The 20,992-nt window shown below is 43.6% G+C and overlaps 1 protein-coding gene and 1 long non-coding RNA gene across 9 annotated transcripts in view; one reads left to right on the top strand and one right to left on the bottom strand.

Moving 5' to 3' along the window:
* Positions 1-12,414, bottom strand: part of RNF157 (ring finger protein 157) — a 186,543-nt gene extending 174,129 nt beyond the window's left edge. For 5 of the 8 annotated variants that reach the window (XR_003856533.1, XM_029600446.1, XM_029600449.1 and 2 more), the window contains exon 1: positions 11,922-12,413. Coding sequence is in view for 6 of the 8 variants with exons in the window: in XM_029600446.1 (XP_029456306.1) it covers positions 11,922-12,009 (88 nt within the window). In the remaining 2 variants the exon portion in view is untranslated. Of the gene's footprint in view, positions 1-11,921 lie in introns of all 8 variants that reach the window. The other 3 variants (XR_003856532.1, XM_029600444.1, XM_029600445.1) reach the window with 2 other exon arrangements.
* On the top strand, positions 8,895-19,676 carry LOC115090858. Its single transcript, XR_003856534.1, has 3 exons — positions 8,895-9,014; positions 17,976-18,168; positions 19,551-19,676. It is a non-coding gene; the product is annotated as an uncharacterized LOC115090858 (long non-coding RNA).
* Positions 19,677-20,992: the final 1,316 nt, after the last annotated feature.

Raw genomic sequence — 20,992 nt, 5'->3', positions numbered from 1 at the left:
CGTAGGTCTCTGGCTGCGAGGGGAGAGTACAAAGGCCTTCACTGCCGCGCTCAGCTTCCTGCACCCGCTAGCCTCTCAGCCATTTGTCTCTCTACAGACAAGTCCACGCTGGAAACCCAGCTACCAGACCGTGGTAATCATCTGAGGGAGGGATCCACAGATATCCCCCTCAGGAAAACTTGACTGAGGGAGGGTCCAAAAGGTATCACCACAGAAGAGCGGGGCAAATTAAATTTCCTCCTTTTCTCCTATACATTTTTTTTAAGCAATCCCCAGTAGGGAGTTACAAGTCCATCATCTGCTGGAGACGGAGAATACTGGAGGGCTGATTTCAGTGCAGGGATATATATACCCTGTCAGCTTTGATCCGTCTCCATCTGCTGGTAGAGGTGCATAACCCACTGGTGTGGATTAACCTGTCTGAATGCTAAGAAATTCTTATTCCTAGTCCTCAAAAGAGAGGATTCAATTACATACCCCAAAATTAAACTACATATAGGAAATTATGCAGCAACATGACCTAACCCCTAAATTAGAGCATATGACCAAAAATGCCCAATAGATATTACAACGGACCAGGCACAGGAGATAAAGCAAATCCAATTGCACCAACTTATTGCTTTGGCTAGGCTAAAAAATAGAGAAACATTGTTATATTTGATATAACATTTACAGGAAAATGAGAAAACACCCTGCCTAACTTCGATATCCACAGTCTCATTGCCTTGACTTCTTTTGAGTTTGTTTTGCAACATCTGGAAACAGCTTCACTTAGGGGCCAATGTAATAAACCGTACTAAAAACTTACTGCAGGTTTTTACTGCAGTTTTTTTTTTACACTAACATTGCCCAGATATGTAATAAGGGCTTTACCCTTTATTAGCTATCACCCTGCAGTGCAAGGAAGCATGCTAGAGAGAAGGCAACCTAGCGCATCTCCTTTTACAGGGGAAGTTTAATGCCTGGCATTAAAACTTCCTGCAGGCCAGCCCGGGGTCCGCAAGTTCATCCTTCCTCCTTCCCTCTCACCTCTTAAATGAAGGCAGCCTACCAGGTCCAGGTCCATCTCCGCCTAAAAAATTAAATTGTCCATACGAACAACGGAGCCCTCCAAATCCCACCTCCCCACCAGGGAACCGCTCCCAAAGAAGAGCTTGCCTCCTCCTGCAGGGTTGCTCGCTCACTGACAGCTAACTGGTTCTTTCACAGGCATGTATCTTTGAAAGGACCAATCCCCTTTCAGAATTCTAAAAGGACAGCCTTCTGAAAAGGGGATTGGTCCATTCACTGGCATGTGACAGTGGAGGGACCAATCGACAGACAGCAAAGAAGTTAATAAATTGACAGTTAAGATGAATTTATTCACTAGAGGTCCCAACTTTGCCTTCCGCTTGTGGCCCATTATTAGGAAATAAAGTCAACAGGAAAAAAAGGCCACTGCAAGACTGAGGAGCTCACCATGCTAAGAGCTGCATGGCAGTCACTTTGAGTCCGCAAACACATTTCAGGTACTTTAATGACATTTTTCAATGGTTCTTGTGGTCCTATTGCTACTGCTGCATTTTATACACAGGATAGCTCTGGATGTGGGTCCGTGACGCGGCAGAACATATGCTCTTACTGAAGTGTCTGGAGTGTGTGGCCAGGACAGTGCAGCAATTTCACACATCAGTCTTGCACTCCTACAGGCCCGGGTTCAAAGCCTAAGCTGCAAGTGAAAAATCTGGTAGGTTCAAAATTAAGGGGGGGGGGACACCATGCCACGCAAAAGCCAACACAACGTTAGACAGAGCAGACAGTCAGCGCTCAGATAGAATGGGAGAGAATGCAGGTGGTCAGTGGCAACATGCATATGATTTTGTAGTACGGGTGCACACCGATTTATCTTCATCTGTATAATACATACCAGATATACACAGCACTGTCCTGTCACAAATAATGGGAAATCCCTACTCCTTGGAACTTACAATCTAGTCAAGACAAGAGGCAAGGCCATAATTGAGAATTTAAGTGGATTAAATGTGAATGATTGAGTAACATGTATAGTGTTGGGTGTCATTAACTATTGGGGGGGGGGGGGGAGGAGAAGAACTAAACTTATCAGGTGGGTTATGGGTAGTGGGTTATGGGTAGTTAAGTGATAATTTCACTTATCTATTTGGTTAAAGCTTCAGAAAATCAGGCCTCTCTACCTGTGCATGGGCTGCTGCTGGCAAAAAACAAAAAAAAAAACACAAACCACATGCACACCAGACTCCAGGAGCATGCACAAACCCCCAGCATGACCTAAGTGTGGGCAAGCATGGAGCATGGATTAGCATTAGCAGGAACTATCCAGCTTCCAAGCCTGGGCATGGCACAAGTTAGAACAGACAGGTACAGGCAAAGGCTGGTGAAACAACGCTGAGAACTGTAGTGCGTTAAGAGCAAATGACTCTTCCTGCTGCTTGCAGGACATGAAACTCTGCACAGGTTCCACTCAACTTAACTGACAAGTACATTGGGGATACTTTACTGCTGCATCAGTCTATCACAGTTGATATGTGCTGGGGGGTTGAGAAGGGTAGTGGAATTTACTGATAACACTCATGGAATAAAATAACAGAGATTGTTATGACCTAAATGCTCAGTGGTCCTTGAAGAACACAAGGAAGGTTGGGGACAACTGTCAAACCTACATAGGTGTAAAGCACGCGGCTAATTTCTGGTGTCTCACTCACTTTATGTTCATTTTCAGAGGATGCACAAGGGTACTTTCTCCTTGAAAATGATCAACCTAAAATATGCATGCTAAACGCAGCTGTGTGCTTCTGTGCCTGCTCATGTGTGCGCAGGGTGGCCAGGAGGGGTAAGATAGATTGAATAGCCTAGTGGTTAGAGCAGTGGACTAGGAAACAGGGAACCCAGGGTTCAAATCCCACTGCTGCTCTGTGACATTGGGCAAATCACTTTACCCTCCATTGCCTCAGGTACAAAATTAGACTAAGTCCTCTAGGGATAGGAAAAATTCCTACAGTACCTGAATCTGCTTTGAAGTACTGAAAAGTGGAAATAATTAACAGGTGTGCTACTTCCCTGTCTTCCCCCAACACAATTTAGTTTATTCATGTTCTTAAAATGCTGCCTTTCTATAATAATCTGTTACAATAATAAAAAACAAAACTCAAATCATACAACAATAAAGTTATATACAATCATAAAAAAGTGAGCACGCCTCTGGCTACACCTCCTCGCAGTCTGGTTCACAGTACATGCACTATGCATACTTTAGCTGGGGAAAGGGTAGTGGGCACTTTTAGAAAAGTCATTTTACCTAGATAAATGGCTTTGAAAATTGTGCACCCAGTAATTATAATACCATTACTTTTTACTACTTGTAGACTTATAATAATTTGAATAGGCATTATTTCTTTACTTCACGATCACATACATACAAAATGGAAATTCCATTTAGAATAATTACAGTGACGAATTGCACCATGCTGTATTAGAAAAAAAGACAACTTCTATTCAGTCCTAAAATATCTAGATAATTCTGCAATTCAAATATGTGGACTAAAGCACAGTTTTACCTACATTTTTGTGCAAAAAACAATACTCTTTAGGAGTATCTGATTTCACAAATGCTTTCATACGAAATATTTCCAATTGTTGGGGGGGGGGGGGGGGGAGAAAGAGAACAGGCGAGAGAATTAACATGCTACTCCTTACCAAGGGCTGCAGGGGCACGCTAGCCATCTCTGCAGCACAAACCGCAGCTAGCATGCCTCCACCACAGCTGCTCAAGGGCAGTGTATTATCCATAAGGCTCAAATGCAAAGAAAGCCGTCAATCCCCACCATATCTGGAGCTCCATGCCACGACATGCTAATTATAGGGAAATACTGAATTGCTTATTTATATAATGTAAAATTTGTCAGATTCTAATGTCTCAAAAGATCCTCCCTACCATAGTTTCTCTGAGATGCTTCTCAATAGCTGCCTCTCTCTCTCCCCCCTCCTAGCCTTAAACAAAAGATCTCAGTCCAGACCCTTCTGACCTACAGGAACGAGGTCAACTGTGAAGAGAGGGTCATGAGACATTATCTTAAACCACCCTCCCAGCGGAATTCTCAATACTTGCACATCATCTGTCTTTGTATCAAATAACTTCCTGGTCTCTATCACCTCACAGACAGGCAGATACAGTAAAGTCACGTGGTAAAAAGGGCGCTTCCTAATGCGTGCTCAGCCACTTCTCCTGGGCGCGCGATACATTGCTTAAATGAGGGGGTCGCGCTAAAAGGAGGCGCTAGGGACAAACGCATGCCCCCAGTGCCTCCTTGGCAGCCCAGGAGAGGGGGTTGCAAGCGGGTTAGGAAAATGGACGCTCAATTTTACAAGCAACCGTTTTCCTACCCTGTGCACAGCCACGGATTAGGAAAATGGACACACGTTAATTGAGCATCCTTTTCCCTAAACCTGACTGCGGGAACTTTTTTTTTTTTTTTTTTAAACCGTTTGGTTCCTCCGACTTAATAATCGCCACAATATTAAGTCGGAGGATATACAGAAAAAGCAGTATTTTCTGCTTTTCTGTACACTTTTTTGGGCCGCTCAAAATTTAACGCCTGCTCTGGGCTAGCGTTAATTTCTGAGCGGGCAAATGTGCGGATCAAGCGCACTTTTTTTTTTATATTTGGGGCAAATAGCTAATAGCCTCATTAACATGTATTTGCATGTGATGAGCGCTATTAGTTTCAGGAGGGGGGGGGGGGGAACACGCTAAACCCCTTATGGTATAAGGGGTTGTGGACACGCGTCCAACCACGTGTTAAACAGTGCACTCAGCTGGGCACGCTTTACTGTATGCTATCCTTTAGTTTATGAGAAGAAAGAAAACAGGAAATGGAGAAAAAAAAAATCACATTTCTTCATGAACTAATTTTGCTAACGTTCAATAAAGAAGTCATTCTTTGCAACATCTCTCTACCAAACATAATTTTGAACTGCATCTTTTTCTCCCACGGGTTTTTTATCTTTAGCATCCCCCTGGTGGATTGGTCATTTATTTATAAGCCAGAAATGAAATGTTTTCCTTTAAAAATTCCCCTCCCCACCCCCAAATGGTTTACAACTAAGCCATGAAGTTGAAACAAAAATAGTGCCCTGAGCACCATCATCATAAGCTGCAAATCTAGCTTTACCCCACAGACACTATTAAAAAGTTGGGAACCCAAGAGGATATATACCCTCTAACTCAGGGGTCAGGAACCTTTTTGGCTGAGAGAGCCATAAATGCCACATATTTTAAAATGTAATTCCATGAGAGCCATACAATATGTTTAAAACTAAATACAAGTAAATGTGTGCATTTTATGTAAGATCACACTTTTAAAGTACAATAAGTCTCTGAAAATATTACACCAGGCCTTAAGACACCAATACATCTCCTATTAGGAAAACGGACCAAGTCAGGCTGCTATAGAGTCCTACACAGAAACTACACGCCAGCAGAAAACCTCACCTGAATCACGTGCTGTCCCTCACCTAACATAGAATAAAGAGACCAAAACGCATAACAAGAAGCATGCAGACAAAAACTGAATTGGAAACTGCAACAAGCCAGAGTCTCTGTATGCAGTGTAACAAAGGAAAAAAGAAACATCACACATCCTTATAAAACAAATCAAGAAATATAAAATCATCAGCAGTAAAAGTGTACTAACAAAAAGAACATATTTCGAAACAGCTGATGAGTGGAATATCCAATAATTAAAAACTCATATAAAACATTTCCAGATACCAACAAAATATTTCAAAATAGCAGACACAAAGATCCAGTAATGAAAAATAATAAGGATACAAACATTTTTTTGCTCTGCATACCTGGGAACGTTTGATATCCAGGTGTCCTGAGATTGTTCTGAATTAGCAGGAGGTGGGGTGGTTTGCTTGGAACTTTCTCCTCTCTCAGTCACATACCAGCGCTGTCTCTCACACTGGCTCTCAATGACACACCTATACACACATGCTCTCAGTCACTCACATATACAAATGTTTTTTCTCTCTCACTTATATAGGCTCTTAATTACACATTTACACACATGCTGTCTATCTTTTCACGCTTACACACACACAGGCTTTCAATCACATAAATACATGCTGTCTTTTTCTCTCACACACAGACTCTCATTCACATGCTTACAAACATGTCCTCTCTTTCTCTCATTTACACACAGGCTCTCAATCACATACTCACATGCTCCCTCACCTAAATCAGCTCTCAATCACACACATACACACATGGTCTCTCTCTCTCATTTAAACACAGGCTCTCAATCACATACTCACATGCTCCCTCACCTAAATCAGCTCTCAATCACACAGACACACATGGTCTCTCTCTCTCATTTAAACACAGGCTCTCAATCACATACTCACATGCTCCATCACCTAAACCAGCTGTCAATCAGACACAGACACACATGATCTCTCTCTTACTTATACACACAGGCTCTTAATCATACATACACATGATCTCTCTCACACACAAAGGATCTCAATCATACACACATACTCTTTCAAACAAACAGGTTTTCAATTACAAACTTACACATACAGGTTCCCAATGGTAAACTTACATTCATGCTCTCTCTCTCACAGGCAGGCTCTCAATCACAGACATACTCTCTTTCACATATACAGGCTCTCAATCATTCACATACATGCAATCTCTCACTCACACACACAGGATCTCAAACACACATGCTTGCTCGCTCATTCATTCACTCTCTCTCTCCCCCTTCCCCCCCCGGGAACTCGCGGCAGCAGCAGCCACCTCCCAACGCTAACCTCCTTCATTTTCAGCCCTCGCGGAGGCGAAGGCGGAGTCCCATCGGCCGCGGTTGAAGATTTTCATTTTCCTCCGAGCCGCGCTGCAATCTTCTTCCCGTCGGACAGTAGCGTGCCTGCGCGGGTCTTCCCGCGCAGGCACCCGATGCTCTCCACTTCCTCTTCCGGGCCGCGGGAAGAAGAGAGCACCGGCGTGCTCTCTTCTTCCCGCGGCCCGGAAGAGGAAGTGGAGAGCATCGGGTGCCTGCGCGGGAAGACCCGCGCAGGCACCCGATGACTCCAGCGCTGGCACCCGGCTGACACCCGGTGACTCCCGCGCAGGCACCCGGATGACTCCAGTCGGCGTGCTCTCTTCTCCTCCCCCCCGCGGCCCGGAAGAGGAAGTGGTGAGCATCGGGTGCCTGCGCGGAAGAAGAGACCACGCTAGTGTGGTCTCTTCTTCCGCGCAGGCACCCGATGCTCTCCACTTCCTCTTCCGGGCCGCGGGGGGGGGGGGGGGGAGAGAGCACGCCGGTGCCGCTGACTCCAGCTGTCCTGCCGCGTTCCGCCCGGGCTGACAGCATTTTAAGCCCGGGCGGCGGAGGACCGGGGAGCAGCTGGGTCAGCGGGGAACCGCGAAGTATGGCGACACTTGTCTGCGAGCCAGATGCAGCCCTCAAAAGAGCCATATCTGGCTCGCGAGCCATGGGTTCCCGACCCCTGCTGGTGGCCACAAATCACAGAATACCAGTTCCAGGTGTGAAGGGCAAGCTTTAAAAAGGGTAAAAAAAAGCTTTTGTTGTAATAGTCCAAAAAGTGGATGATGAACCACATTCTGTTCTATCCCAATCCTGAGGGTGCTCTGCAAAGTTCTTATGAAACTTATCTCGGTGCCGTGAAGAGGCAGAGATGCGAGGGGAAGGCAAGCCACAGTACATAAGTAGGGTCCTTCATTTTTCAGTTTAAACTGATTTTCACCTAATTTTTACACTGATTTAGGGAGCAGCTCCAGAGCTGTAGAAGCAGCGTCCCAAGGCCTGGAGCAACTGCTGGAAGCCAGCGTAGGCCAAAGTACCTGCAGCGGGTCAAGCCCCTCCACCAGTGAAAGCACTCGCTCTGCAGTGTCGCTGATGTGGCACTGGCATAGCAAGGGAAGGGGCCTCTTATTTTTTTTTATTATTTTTCAGCAGGATGCAGGTAGAAGGCGAGAAGTGGGGGTTTATTTATTTAAAATTATAAACCGCCTATCAACTTTTCTGAACGACTTACAAAAAGAAACGTTCATAATCAAATTCAGTACATAAAGCATTTTTTTTTTTTTTTTAAATCTGCTGTTTCTGTGATCTTAAAGCATTTCTACAAGGATGGTGATGGTGGTAGTGGGAAGAGGGGGGCGCAGGGGAGGCAACACAAACATATTGCCCCCCCTCCCCAGAGATCCTTCCTACGTCTCTGCTGAAGAGCGAGCGCCGCTGTCACCCTCCCCCAAGCAGCCAAGAAGCGCCTGCCTGCATGGTGGCGCCAATGCAGCCATTTGAAGCGGGACACGGCCACCAAAAGCACGTCCCGGAAGCAGAAGTGCAGCGCCGCAGAGCATGGGAGCCTCAGCAAGCTGCTGCCCTAAGGAGAGAGGAGAAGCCTGAAGCCAAGAGCAGTAAGAAGAAAAGCTGTTGCAATGGGGCAGGGAGAAGCCAGAGATTCTCAGGGGCGGGGGGGGGGGAAGGACATGCTAGGGGATGGGAAAAACTGAAAATGAAGGTCCCTATATATGTCATCATTCGTATGTATCTCCAAGACAAAGGCAGTGTAAGAAAGGAATGCTCTGGGAAAGAAGAAAAAAAAAAAAAAAAGAGACTAGTGCTACAAGTTCAAGGTGGAAAAATAATCAGAAACACACCAAAGGTCAGTACCTGTATCCCATCTTAGCTCTGGGCTCATCGGCCGACAGTATTTGCATATTAAAGATAAGGAATTTGGATTAACCATCTGAAAAAATGATTTGCTAAGTAGCTTAATCATTGGTGTACAGAATAGGAGGTGGTGACTTATTTAACCTATTGCACCAGTAACAATCTCTCAGACCGAAGCACGTTCAGCTGAATGCACATTTTTACCCGCTCTGGAACATGCATTTTCTATGTGCAAGGCTTACTGTCAATGCAGCAAGGAGTTCTGCGCACACAAAACATGCATTCCAAAATGTGAGTATTGCTTAGCGCCCTCACAAGGAAATCCCACGCAAATGAGAGCATTAAGCAGTACTCCAAGATGCAGATAGATCCGCTGGAAAAAACTCAAGTTTCCAGCGTTAGGAAACCCTAACTCCTAGTCAGAGACCCTTAAAAACACTTTTAAAAAAAAGGGGGGGGGGGGGGGGGGGGGGGGGAGTCAAGATTTATCAGGTTAACTGCCGCCTCTTAGCCAGACACTCCCATGATATGGAACTGGGAGGAGTGAAATCTAGACTTAGTTTTGGGGCACTTGCCAGGTTCTTATGGCCTGGATTGGCCACTGTTGGAAACAGGATGCTGGGCTTGATGGACCCTTGGTCTGACCCAGTATGGCATGTTCTTATGTTCTTATGCTCGTGTCTGTTTCAGCAATATTCACTAGGAGAAAGTAATTGGCCCCAGGGCTTAAGTCTGAGTCTGTCTGCTGGGAGTTGTGGGAGGGATGGAAAGCAGCTGCTAGAACCACCCCTAATAACAGAACAAAATATTGAGGGGGTTCAAGTCAGAAACTTCCCTTCCAGGCCTCAGGTAGCAGGAGAACCTATAACTGCATGGGCATACCATCTAGGGAAAAGAACAGTTATAAAGTAAGAAGGAAAAAAAGGCATCTGAAGGAAGGGCGGAAAAAAGGTAGTATGTTATCCTACCTAAAATAAAATGAGTTAAAAGGAGATAAACAAATGCCTTTTTAAGGCTAACAGTATTTAAAAGAGCCATATTTTTGAGACATTACTACAGAGGTGGCCAACTCCAGTCCTTAAGAGCCACAAACAGTCCTGGTTTTCAAGATGTCCACAATGAATATGCATGAGAAAGATTTGCATGCACTGCCTCCATTGCATGCAAATCTATCTCATGCATATTCACTGCAGATACCCTAAAAACCAGGCAGGTTTGTGGCTCTTGAGATCTGAAGTTGGCCACTCTTATCTAGTATGTCTGATGGCTTGCATCTTTACTTGTTCATTATCCTTATAACAGTATCATCTCCACCTAATTACTTTTATAGTTTTATTTTAATTCATTATATAAAAGACTATTCATTAAATCATTGAGGTGACTACATGGCTTGGCTGTAGCACAGTGCACAATTTTAAGCCACTTGTCTAACAGAGGTGATGCTCTTCAGCTCTGGGGAGGGAAGAAGGCAGCTGCCTCTACTCAAGTGATCTCTGCTGGCAGAAGTGTGGTGTCAAGTGGTTTAGCTTAGGTCAGAAGATTACTCCTCCAGTCCTCTGCCAGAGATGGAACTTGAGTTAAGCCAGGCCCAACTATCTGAGAATGTGTTTAAAATAAAACTGAAGAAAGTCATTAATTTTCAGAAAAATAAAATTAAAAAATTATTCACAGGCCAAGCAAATGGCCAGGGTAGCGAGTAGGAGTTCCAGATATTGGACAACTGGGTGGCCTAGGAGTACTCTTGTGCAGAATTCTGGAGGGAACAATTTATGGATGGGTGGGGGAAGTCTAAGTTGTTGCCAATGAAAACTGATAGTGTCCTAGTCCAGATAAGGCGGCTTCCAGTTGCTCTAGAAGCACAAATGAGTAGAGAAGCTGCTGGATCTTACAATAATAGAAGCACTTGGTATCATAACCAATTTCCACTGTACCACAAGTCACTAGGTTCCCAATTTAAAGTTTGAGAACGATGCTGAGATCTACTTATGCCAGATGAGTGAATGTGCTATTTGAAACCTGAAGACTGAATGAACATGGAAATCTGTCACTGATAGTCTCTCTGCAGCATAGCTGAGACACCTTGGGCAGGCTAGGTAGCAGTGACCTGAGTTCCCCTTAGCTGCTGAAAAAAAATGCCAAAAGGTCCTTTTCTGTTCAATGCAATACTGAAAGCTTCTTTAAACCTCTACTGAGTGGACCCACACACAATCTGTGCACTATCAACTTACAGTACAATATGCCAGACAGTGCAAATTTTTGTGGTAACAGAGAAGCCAGTTATTTACTAGTGACAAATCTATATTTATAACCAACCATCCTCCTTGTAGCATACTCATACCATCATAACAAACTGGCATCCCACCCTGCATGGAGAGAGCAGCAAGGTTTTGTTCCAAAGCAAACCGCTGGTAGTAAGTCAATTTGACATGATAGTGGGTGGAATTAGAAAAGGAGTACATAGTCCTACAACCTGTTCTTATAATTGTAACACTAAGAGCAATGTATATGGCACATCTCATCCATGTGCAAGTGACTCCATGACATGCAACATATTTTACAAATGCAGCAGTTATTTGCAGAATCCCTACAAAAATATTCCACAGAAGACAAAACCCTTGTGTGTGTTTTGTCATTTTTTTGTGGTAATCAAGGTCAAAAACATTCCCTACAAACATTGTATGAGCGAGTGTGTCATCACTAAATATTTATAGGTACTGCATTTTATTGAAAAGAAATTCTGTAAAAATGCTTTATAATGCAGCGGTTAACTTGCATTAAAGTACAGGTATGTTTTGTTTTAAATAGGTATATAATTAAAAATCGCCGTTCTCTCTACACCAACTTGTAACACACATTCCTAAAGCAGCGCAGTAGGAAAGATTATGCTTCTGGTTCTCCACTTCCCCATCATCCTTCCTGCAATGCAAACTATTCATCCCTCTGCAGCGGTAACGAGGGATCACCTTGAGATTAATTTGTACAAAGACAAAATCTGGCGAAGGAGGGGAGGGAGGAGTCTTCATTTTGTCCATCCTGGACTCAAATAATGTCAGCAAAGTAAGTGCATCCGTTGCCTTGGCTCAGCCACAGAGCTGCTTTGGCACCCACCCCCTTTGCTCTCCCGGGTCTGGGTGCTGGCACCGGGGTCCCGTTGCTGCCCATGTGCTCCCGAGCAGCTACAACTTGCACCCAACTTACCGGATTTGGGAGGATATCTGTAGACGGAATTGGAAGGGATGTCCACCTCTTCCACGCCGGCATTCTGTCTGCTGGTCAGCGCCCCCATCTTCCAACGCTGAGAGGGGAGGGAAACCTCTCCTGCTGCGCGGGCTCCCTGAATAATTTAAGTGCAACAAATAAACAGCAAAGCCCGAGCAGCCCATGCAACGAGAGCGCTTCTCCTTCAGTCAGTCCGAGGCTCCGACAGCCCGCCGTACAGCTCAGAGGGCAACGGCACTGGCATTCTTGTCAATCGCGTCCTTTTCCACGATGGGTTTCTCTTTAGTGGACGACGGCGGTGGCGGGAAGTGCTGATGCCGCAGGTGAGCTCCGCTCGGACAGGGACGGAGCTGCTGCTGCTGCTGCAACGAGGAATCCGGCCATTGTCGCCGCCGTTCCGGCTGAGGTGGTGCCCAGCGGCCACGAGCACGCCGGCGATAGAACGTGCGAGCCTCTGCTGCAGCAAGGCGCTCGTGCCCGCCGCCGCCAAGTTGGGAGGCGGGGCACTGCCGTGATGTCACCAGAGGCTCGCTGAAGGGCCAGCTCTTAGCCAATAGGAATGAGGGGAGGGTGAGGCGTGCGGTCGCTCGGGCATCCGTAAGCAATCGCCCGCCAGTCTCCACTGGCAGCCTGTGCTGCAGAAGAACATAAGAACATGCTATACTGGGTCAGACCAAGGGCCCATCAAGCCCAGCATCCTGTTTCCAACAGTGGCCAATCCAGGCCATAAGAACCTGGCAAATACCCAAAAACTAAGTCTATTCCATGTTATCGTTGCTAGTAATAGCAGTGGCTATTCTCTAAGTGAACTTAATTAATAGCAGGCAATGGACTTCTCCTCCAAGAACTTATCCAATCCTTTTTTAAACACAGCTATACTAACTGCACTAACCACATCCTCTGGCAACAAATTCCAGAGTTTAATTGTGCTTTGAGTGAAAAAGAACTTTCTCCGATTAGTTTTAAATGTGCCACATGCTAACTTCATGGAGTGCCCCCCTAGTCTTTCTATTATCTGAAAGAGTAAATAACCGATTCACATCTACCAGTTCTAGACCTCTCATGATTTTAACACCTCTATCATATACCCCCCTCAGTCATCTCTTCTCCAAGCTGAAAAGTTCTAACTTCTTTAGTCTTTCCTCATAGGGGAGCTGTTCTATTCCCCTTATCATTTTGGTCACCCTTCTCTGTACCTTTTCCATCGCAATTATATCTTTTTTGAGATGCTTCGACCAGAATTGTACACAGTATTCAAGATGCGGTCTCACCATGGAGCGAAACAGAGGCATTATGACATTTTCCGTTTTATTCACCATTCCCTTTCTAATAATTCCCAACATTCTGTTTGCTTTTTTGACTGCAGCAGCACACTGAACCGATGATTTCAATGTGTTATCCACTATGACACCTAGATCTCTTTCTTGGGTTGTAGCACCTAATATGGAACCTAACATTGTGTAACTATACCATGGGTTATTTTTCCCTATATGCATCACCTTGCACTTATCCACATTAAATTTCATCTGCCATTTCGATGCCCAATTTTCCAGTCTCACAGGGTTTCCAGCAATTTATCACAATCTGCTTGTGATTTAACTACTCTGAACAATTTTGTATCATCTGCAAATTTGATTACCTCACTGTGACTCCATCGGTTCTGTTTTGGAGTTGTCAGCTTTTATTTTCTTTCATCACGAAAGTATTTTTCCCACTTTTCTCCTTATTAAAACTTCCTCTATGCTGGTGCATTTCAATGTGGATATTAACGAGGACAAACTTTGTCTTAAAGAGCAACCCCAACGTCAAAGGCGGGCCACGTGCACCCGCTGCAGACGAGGCTAAGCTGCTGAAGGCATCTAAAGGAACCAGTACCATCTCCGTGTTGAAGAGATGACTGCTCCCAGCAGCTGAGGACCAGAGCTGTAGCCAGGCAATTTGGAGCCTATGGCTAAGTCAAAAACTGCACCATCACACAACACATGAAACCACGACTTGGGAGACATCAGTGTTTGTACAGCAGTGGTCAGGGCAAGGTGCCCTAGGAAAACTTTACAGCCTTGAACCCCCACATCACACCCTTCTCACACACAATTAAAAATTATGCATTTATAATAACAGATTTTACATGAAAAAGAACATTCAAAGCACAGTTGTATGTGGTAATATAATATGTATATTATATTTACATGCACTGCTGAGGTGCTAACCAGAAAACCCTGCAAAAAAAGCAAGAGATACTTGGAACCTGTATGGTATTAGGTCTAGTGTAATGCATCTTGGGCATGGGCATGACCCTCAGAGAGTCACTCAAACAGCAACAACCCTACCTATGAAAGTTAATACTATAAAAATTACACCAGGCCTAAAATAATAATAAACCCTTTATTAGAAAAACAACAATCCATGCTGCTATAGATCCCTACATAGAAATTATACACTAACAGAATAACTCACTTCAGTCACACATGCAAATTACAGAGAGACCCTCACATACAGAATAAAAAGGATCATTTATCAAATTGCGTTAGGGAGTTATCATTAGCGTTAGGGTGGAGTCAGTTTAAATGAGGGGTGCTTAGTGTTGTGTGTGATAATGTAACAGGCCAACATGAGTTTTAACACTAGGGTTATGCCCATGATAGCTATGTGTTACTGCTGAAACGGGATTTGTAATATCCCAAATCCCATTTTGGGCAGGGAGAGGGAGGGGGAGGAAAGAGAGGGAGCCTCTGGGGAGGCACACATATTAGTCAACTTTTTATACCTCTGTACGTGGGTCAACTAGTAACTCGGGGTGAGGTTTTGGTGGTGGGCTAGGTTTTGGGGGGCAGTTTTACATGCACAGTCAGAGGTACGAACAGCACAGTCGACATCAGTGAAGATTTTATGTGATTTGGCTTGATGACAAATTTGACACAAAGTTGAGAATTGTACAATGTACAAATGCTCAAGCTGGGTCGAGAATACAATGCACAAATCTCATCTTTGTGTACCTGTCAGCACTGCAAATCACATAAAATCTTCACTGATGTCGACTGTGCTAAAACCCCAAAACCAAGGCCACCACCAAAACCTCACCCCAAGTTGCTAGTTGCCTATCTTACAGTGGTATAAATAGTTTACTTATTTTTGCAAAATTTATAGCAAAATGTTAAATCTAGGTCAAAGAGACCATACAGTATAAATAGAAATGTACAGACAAAACCTGAACTGGAAACCGCAACAAACCAAATTCTGTATGTACTGCAACAATGTAAAAAAAAAAACAAAACATTACCATTTCTCATAAAACACAATTAGTAAAATCATACCAATAAAAAGAATAATTCAAAATATTTAATGAATAGAATAACATTAAATAATTTAAAACTCATATAAAAATCTTTCAATCATCAATAAAATATTTCAAAACAGACACATCAAATAACACTCAACAATTAAAATAAGGATTTAAAAAAAATTCCCCATTATCCATACCTTGGAACTTTTGATTTCCAGATGCCCTGAAATTGTCATGGATTAGCAGGCAGAGAGTATTTTTTTTTATGTATTTTTATTTTATTTAGATTTATATTCCACTTTTCACACTTTTTTCAGTGCTTCAAAGTGGATTACATTCAGGTACTGTAGGTATTTCCCTATCCCCAGAGGGCTTACAATCTAAGGGGGTCATTTTCTATCCCTATCACACGTGAAAAGGGACTTTTCGCTTGTGATAGCTAGATAGGGGCGGAGTCGGGACCGGAAGAGGAGGAGTCAGGGTGGACACGGTGGAAACTTCGCTGGCGGCGATAAGGTAAAACCAGTTATCACCGTCAGTAGCGGCCCGATAGCACCACCTTTCACGGTGGTGCTATTGGGTGCGAAAGCCGGCAGCGATAACACCACGGTGGTGCGATCGCTGCCGGCTTTCGCAGGCCCGCAATCCCCCTCCCCCGCTTCGCCCCCCCCGTTACCACGGGATTCAATAAGAGGTGTGGCATTAGAAAATCCAGGCCTGAGTTTGTACCTGAGGCAATGGAGGGTAAAGTGACTTCCCCAAGGTCACAAGGAGCGACAGCGGGACTCGAACCATGGTTTCCTGGTTTATATGGTTTATAGAGTAATGGGTAGTTGTGCACACACATGCTTTTTCTCTTTCCCACAAACAAGCTCACATGCTCTCACTCTCCCACACACAAGCACACATGCTCTCTCTGACTCACACACACACACAAGCACACATGCTCTCTGTCACTCTCCCACACACACAAGCACACATGCAGTCATTTTCCCACACACATGCTCTCTCACTCTCATGCAAATGCTCTCTCACTTTCCCACACAGAAGCACACATGCTGTCTCTCACTCTCACGCTCCCACACACATGCACACATGCTCTCTCACTCTCCCACATACATGCTCTCTCTCACTCTCCCACACACATGCACACATGCTCTCTCACTTTCTCACACACATGCTCTCACTTTCCCACACACAAGAACACATGCTCACTCTCACTCTCCCACACACAAGCACACATGCTGTCTTTCACTTTTCCACATACAAGCATGCATGCTGTCTCACACTCCCACACACATGCACACATGCTCTCTCTCACTCTCACTCTCCCACACACAAGCACATACATTTCAAAATCTTGACTCTTATCCATGGGGCTCAGAGTAGTATCACCCTCATGTGCCTTAACACAATGTTGAAAATTTACAATCCCAATTTTGTGGACGTAATTTACATAGTAATATAATAGTGACGGTAAAAAAAAAAAAAAATCCAAATGGTCCATCCAGTCTGCCCAGCAAATTTCTTATGGTAGTAACAGCCGCTCCATGCAGGCTACCCCAAGTTTCTATTAAGGTTAGTAAGTGCCACTTCCTGCATATTACCCCCTTATTTCTGTAAAGGATAATAACTGCTTGTTGTGCTATCCATACTCATAGTTCGTCTATCCAAAACTTATTTATTTATTTATTTGGAAGCTTTTATATACCAATGAACTTTGGGACCATCTCATCGGTTCACATAAAACATAACTCAGCAGCTTATACCAAGATATTGGTGGTAGCCGGCCTCATCCTCTGAAAGTCTTCACATGATGAGTTGAGGGTAGAACCATGCATTTGGACTTTCAGAAAACAACTAAAGGCTCTATTATTCATGCAACCATTGGTACAGGTGAGGGTGGTGGTCTGGTTATGGGCTGGACAATGAGTAGAATAAGGGTTTTGCTGTGAGACTAATATTATAAGAACAGAAGAATTGCCATGCTGAGTCAGACCAAGGTCCATCAAGCCCATCATCTCATCTCCGACAGTGGTAGAGCTGGATCACAAGTACCTGGAAGATTCCATAAGGTAGATATAATTCCTGTTGCCCATTCCCAGGGATAATGAGCTGTAGGCAAAATTGTATATCAGTAATTAGCTGGATAGATTAAGCAGTCATCCTGCAATGGGTGAATAATTATGTTGAGTTTGTTATGAATGTGAATATTATTCACCTAGAACTGTAGGCAGGCTGGCTACAAATTCTAATCAATAAAGAAAGAAAGGTCTATGCACAGAGCCCATACATTTTGCACAACTAGGTCCCCCCATCCCCCCTTTAAGACCTGAGTTAAACAAAAACTGTTCTGTATAAGTCACACATATAGCAAATTATTATAATCCATTTATAATTTATGTCTGTATACAGTACTGTACAGACATAAAATACAGGCCCTGCTTCATAGTGTTTACAGCCTAAAGCACGCATAAGACAAATAGATTCAGGGATCCTTGTGTGAGGACCAGGAATTTGATTATTATAGAAAGTGGTTCAAACAAGGCCATGGTGAAGGAGAACCAGTTTTAGAATTTAAAACTGTCTCAAAAAGGTGGGTTTTATTTTAGGAAGAATTTTAACTGAGCAAAAGGTGGAATTAAGTGAGAGAAATCAGCATTGTTAGTACAACTGTCAATCAGTGCAGTCCTAATAGCTGTCAATTAAAAATTCAAAAGTACAAACTTTATTATTAAATTCTGTTTCAGATTCTTTAGGCTGCTTCCTTGCGAACAGCCAGACAACAGTGTCGCAGATTACCTACTGTGACACGCATGATGTCGTGGCTGGTGTGACCCAAACTGATCCACGGAGTGCGAGGCAGTTTGAAACTCTTTGAGTTTGCCTTAAGGGAAATGAGCAGTTTAAATAATTTGAAATAAATGTCTTAATTGATAGAGGGTGAGTAATTCTGCTTTCCACATCTAAGTAATATCTAATGCACAATTGTCTCCTTTGCCTATTACTGTATTATTCACTTTGGATTCCGAGCCACACTTTTATGTGAAACTCATGGATGTTCTTTTAGCGCGGCTGACCCTGGATGCTGAAACATTTTGCCAGATGACCTCCGCTCAGAGGTCTATATAAAATCTTTTAGAAAAAAAGTAAAACAATTTTTATTTAAGCAGGCCTTTGGCAAGAATATTATTATGCCTTCTTTCCAAAAACGCTGTGAGCCGCCTTGAGCATTATTTATTTTATTTGTAAAATGTATAACTCACCTATCAAATGTTCCTAGGGGATGCGCATGTACACACTCACAATCCAGTGAAAAGCATTTATAAAATTAAGGAAGATATAAAAGCACAATAATCAGATACAACAGGAATGACAGCATACATAAGCTAAAATCGTGACAGTAACCAACGACACTCACAAAAAACATGCTGTAAAAAAAAATAATAATAATTGGGCCCCAAGCTGCCCATGACTGCATGCATATCTTCATTAAACCAAACTGCAAAGCAAAATATGTTCAATAGTTATTTAATTTAAAATTTATCATGACATTTTCACCTGGTTAATAAACTATTCCTTTCCTAAAGATCTTTCAGTATAAAGGGGTACCTGAGATAATGGGAGATAAAATGACCTTCCTGGGATTGCCAGGAGGGGAAGTGGGACTTGAACACTGGTTTTGCTGGTTCTCAGCCCATTGCTCTAACTGCTAAGCCAGTGGTTCTCAACCCAGTCCTCAGCACACACCCAGCCAGTCAGGATTTCGGGATATCCACAATGAATATGCATGAGATGGATCTGCATGCACTACCCGCCTTGTATACAAATGTATCTCAAGCATATTCATTGTGGATATCCTGAAAACCCAACTGCTAGTTGTGTCCCAAGGACTGGGTTGAAAACCCCTGCACTAGGGCCATTCTTCCTCAAAGTGTGAGGGTTACAGTCATTGGAGGAGCAAGGTTATATATTCCGCTGAATTAGGTTTCTGAAAACAGCCTGTTTTTATAACAGCTATATTAAAATACTCTACCCCAGATGGGACTTGAACCCATAATCCCTGCTTCAGGAGGCCAAAGCCTTATTTATTATGCCATTGGAGTATCACAAAGATTGGTTGCCTTTCCCTATGGTCTTTGCTCAGGAGTAGTCCATACCTGCATTTGTCACCTTGCTGTCAGGTCTAAGGTATATTTGTGTACAATAAACTGCTTTGTAAAACAATGTGCGTCCTCATCTGCTTTCTGTGTATGCTAAATTGCTATTCTTGCTTGGATATGCAAGATATACTGTAATAACATTGCACCATTTTTCCATTCTAGGTCACCGTTGAAATAACTGTTTAATGCTTCCTGGAAGTACACTTAATCCTTCATGAAAGTCCAATTAATTGCTCAAAAAATAAAAGACTTTTTAAAACAGCGATTGAGCCAACGTATATGAAATAAACACATGTATAATAGCACATTATTTACTTAGCAGTAAATAAACACTGTGGACCTGATTCATCAAGGGCTTTGCCTATAGGAACAGAATCTGAGATATTGTTTGGTGACTCAGACCTTTAATGACAATATATGCACTTCTTGCTATTAATTTATATAGAGCCCGATATTAAAATTGGCATTTAACCAGCTAAGTGGCACCGCTGAATAACCAGCTGCAGTAGGTGGGTACCACTTAGCCACTTAAATGGATTAGCTGGCTAAGTTTTTAGCCAAACAAGCAGGAGTGGGGAATGGACAGATCAGGGAAGAGCAGACCTGGTGCAAGCATATTTGGTGCCCTAAGCGAGCCTTTGGTCATTCACACTCCCCCCCGCCAACTTAACTGCTGGTAGCAGTGGCTCCAGCACAGCACTAAGAACATAAGAAATTACCATGCTGGGTCCATCAAGCCCAGCATCTTGTTTCCAACAGAGGCCAAACCAGGCCACAAGAACCTGGCAAGTACCCAAACACTAAGAAGAACCCATACTACTGATGCAATTAATTGGCTGTAGCACAGCACCCATTTAGATATTTTATTTAGCAATTTTTATATTCTGCTACCTCCACATTATGTCTGGCAGGATTCTGCCACCCCCAAAATCTTGGCGCTCTTGGCAACTGCCTAGTTTGCCTAATGGAAGCACCGGTCCTGGGGAGCAATCAAGTTGGCTGGATAATGAACCGGCTGGCTCCATATTCAGAGTAAGCCGGCTTATTTATCTGGCCAACTCTGGTTGGGCCAAAGGGCTGTCCTAAAGTTGGCTGGAAATATATAACCGGCTAGCTTTAAGATAGCTGGGTAGCCATGCCACTGGATATATAATGCTAGTTAGTTGGTTTTGTATAACCAGCTAACTAGGAGAGCCACGTGGTGGCTGAATATGGACCTCTCAAATTCCAAATAAAATATTCTTTAATGTATCAGAACAGACTCAAATAACATTTTAAGAATACTGAAAAATGATAGTTGTTAAGATGCAGATAATATTTTTAAACAGTCCAAGGATGGCAAACCTTTGTCAGCTGAAGTGTCCAAGGTTTAGGCATATTGAGCCTGACGTTTTCTAGCATCAAGGGTGGAGGCAAGAGAAACAAGGAGAGGAAGGGGTTACAAACCCTTCCCTACTTCTTTCCCCTCTTCTCCTCCCCATTCACTCTCCTTCCCTTTAAATTTATCTCCCTGCCATGCCTCATGTTCTCCTTCACTTCTCTCCTAGCTCACTCTCCCGCTAGATCTTCTCCACACACACCCCCATTCTCTGCCCACTTTCATT

This window comes from Rhinatrema bivittatum, chromosome 4 (genome assembly GCF_901001135.1).
Source record: "Rhinatrema bivittatum chromosome 4, aRhiBiv1.1, whole genome shotgun sequence".
NCBI classification, from domain to species: Eukaryota; Metazoa; Chordata; class Amphibia; order Gymnophiona; family Rhinatrematidae; genus Rhinatrema; species Rhinatrema bivittatum.
The sequence above is the reverse complement of the archived record's forward strand: the minus strand, read 5'-3'. Positions and strand labels throughout refer to the sequence as shown.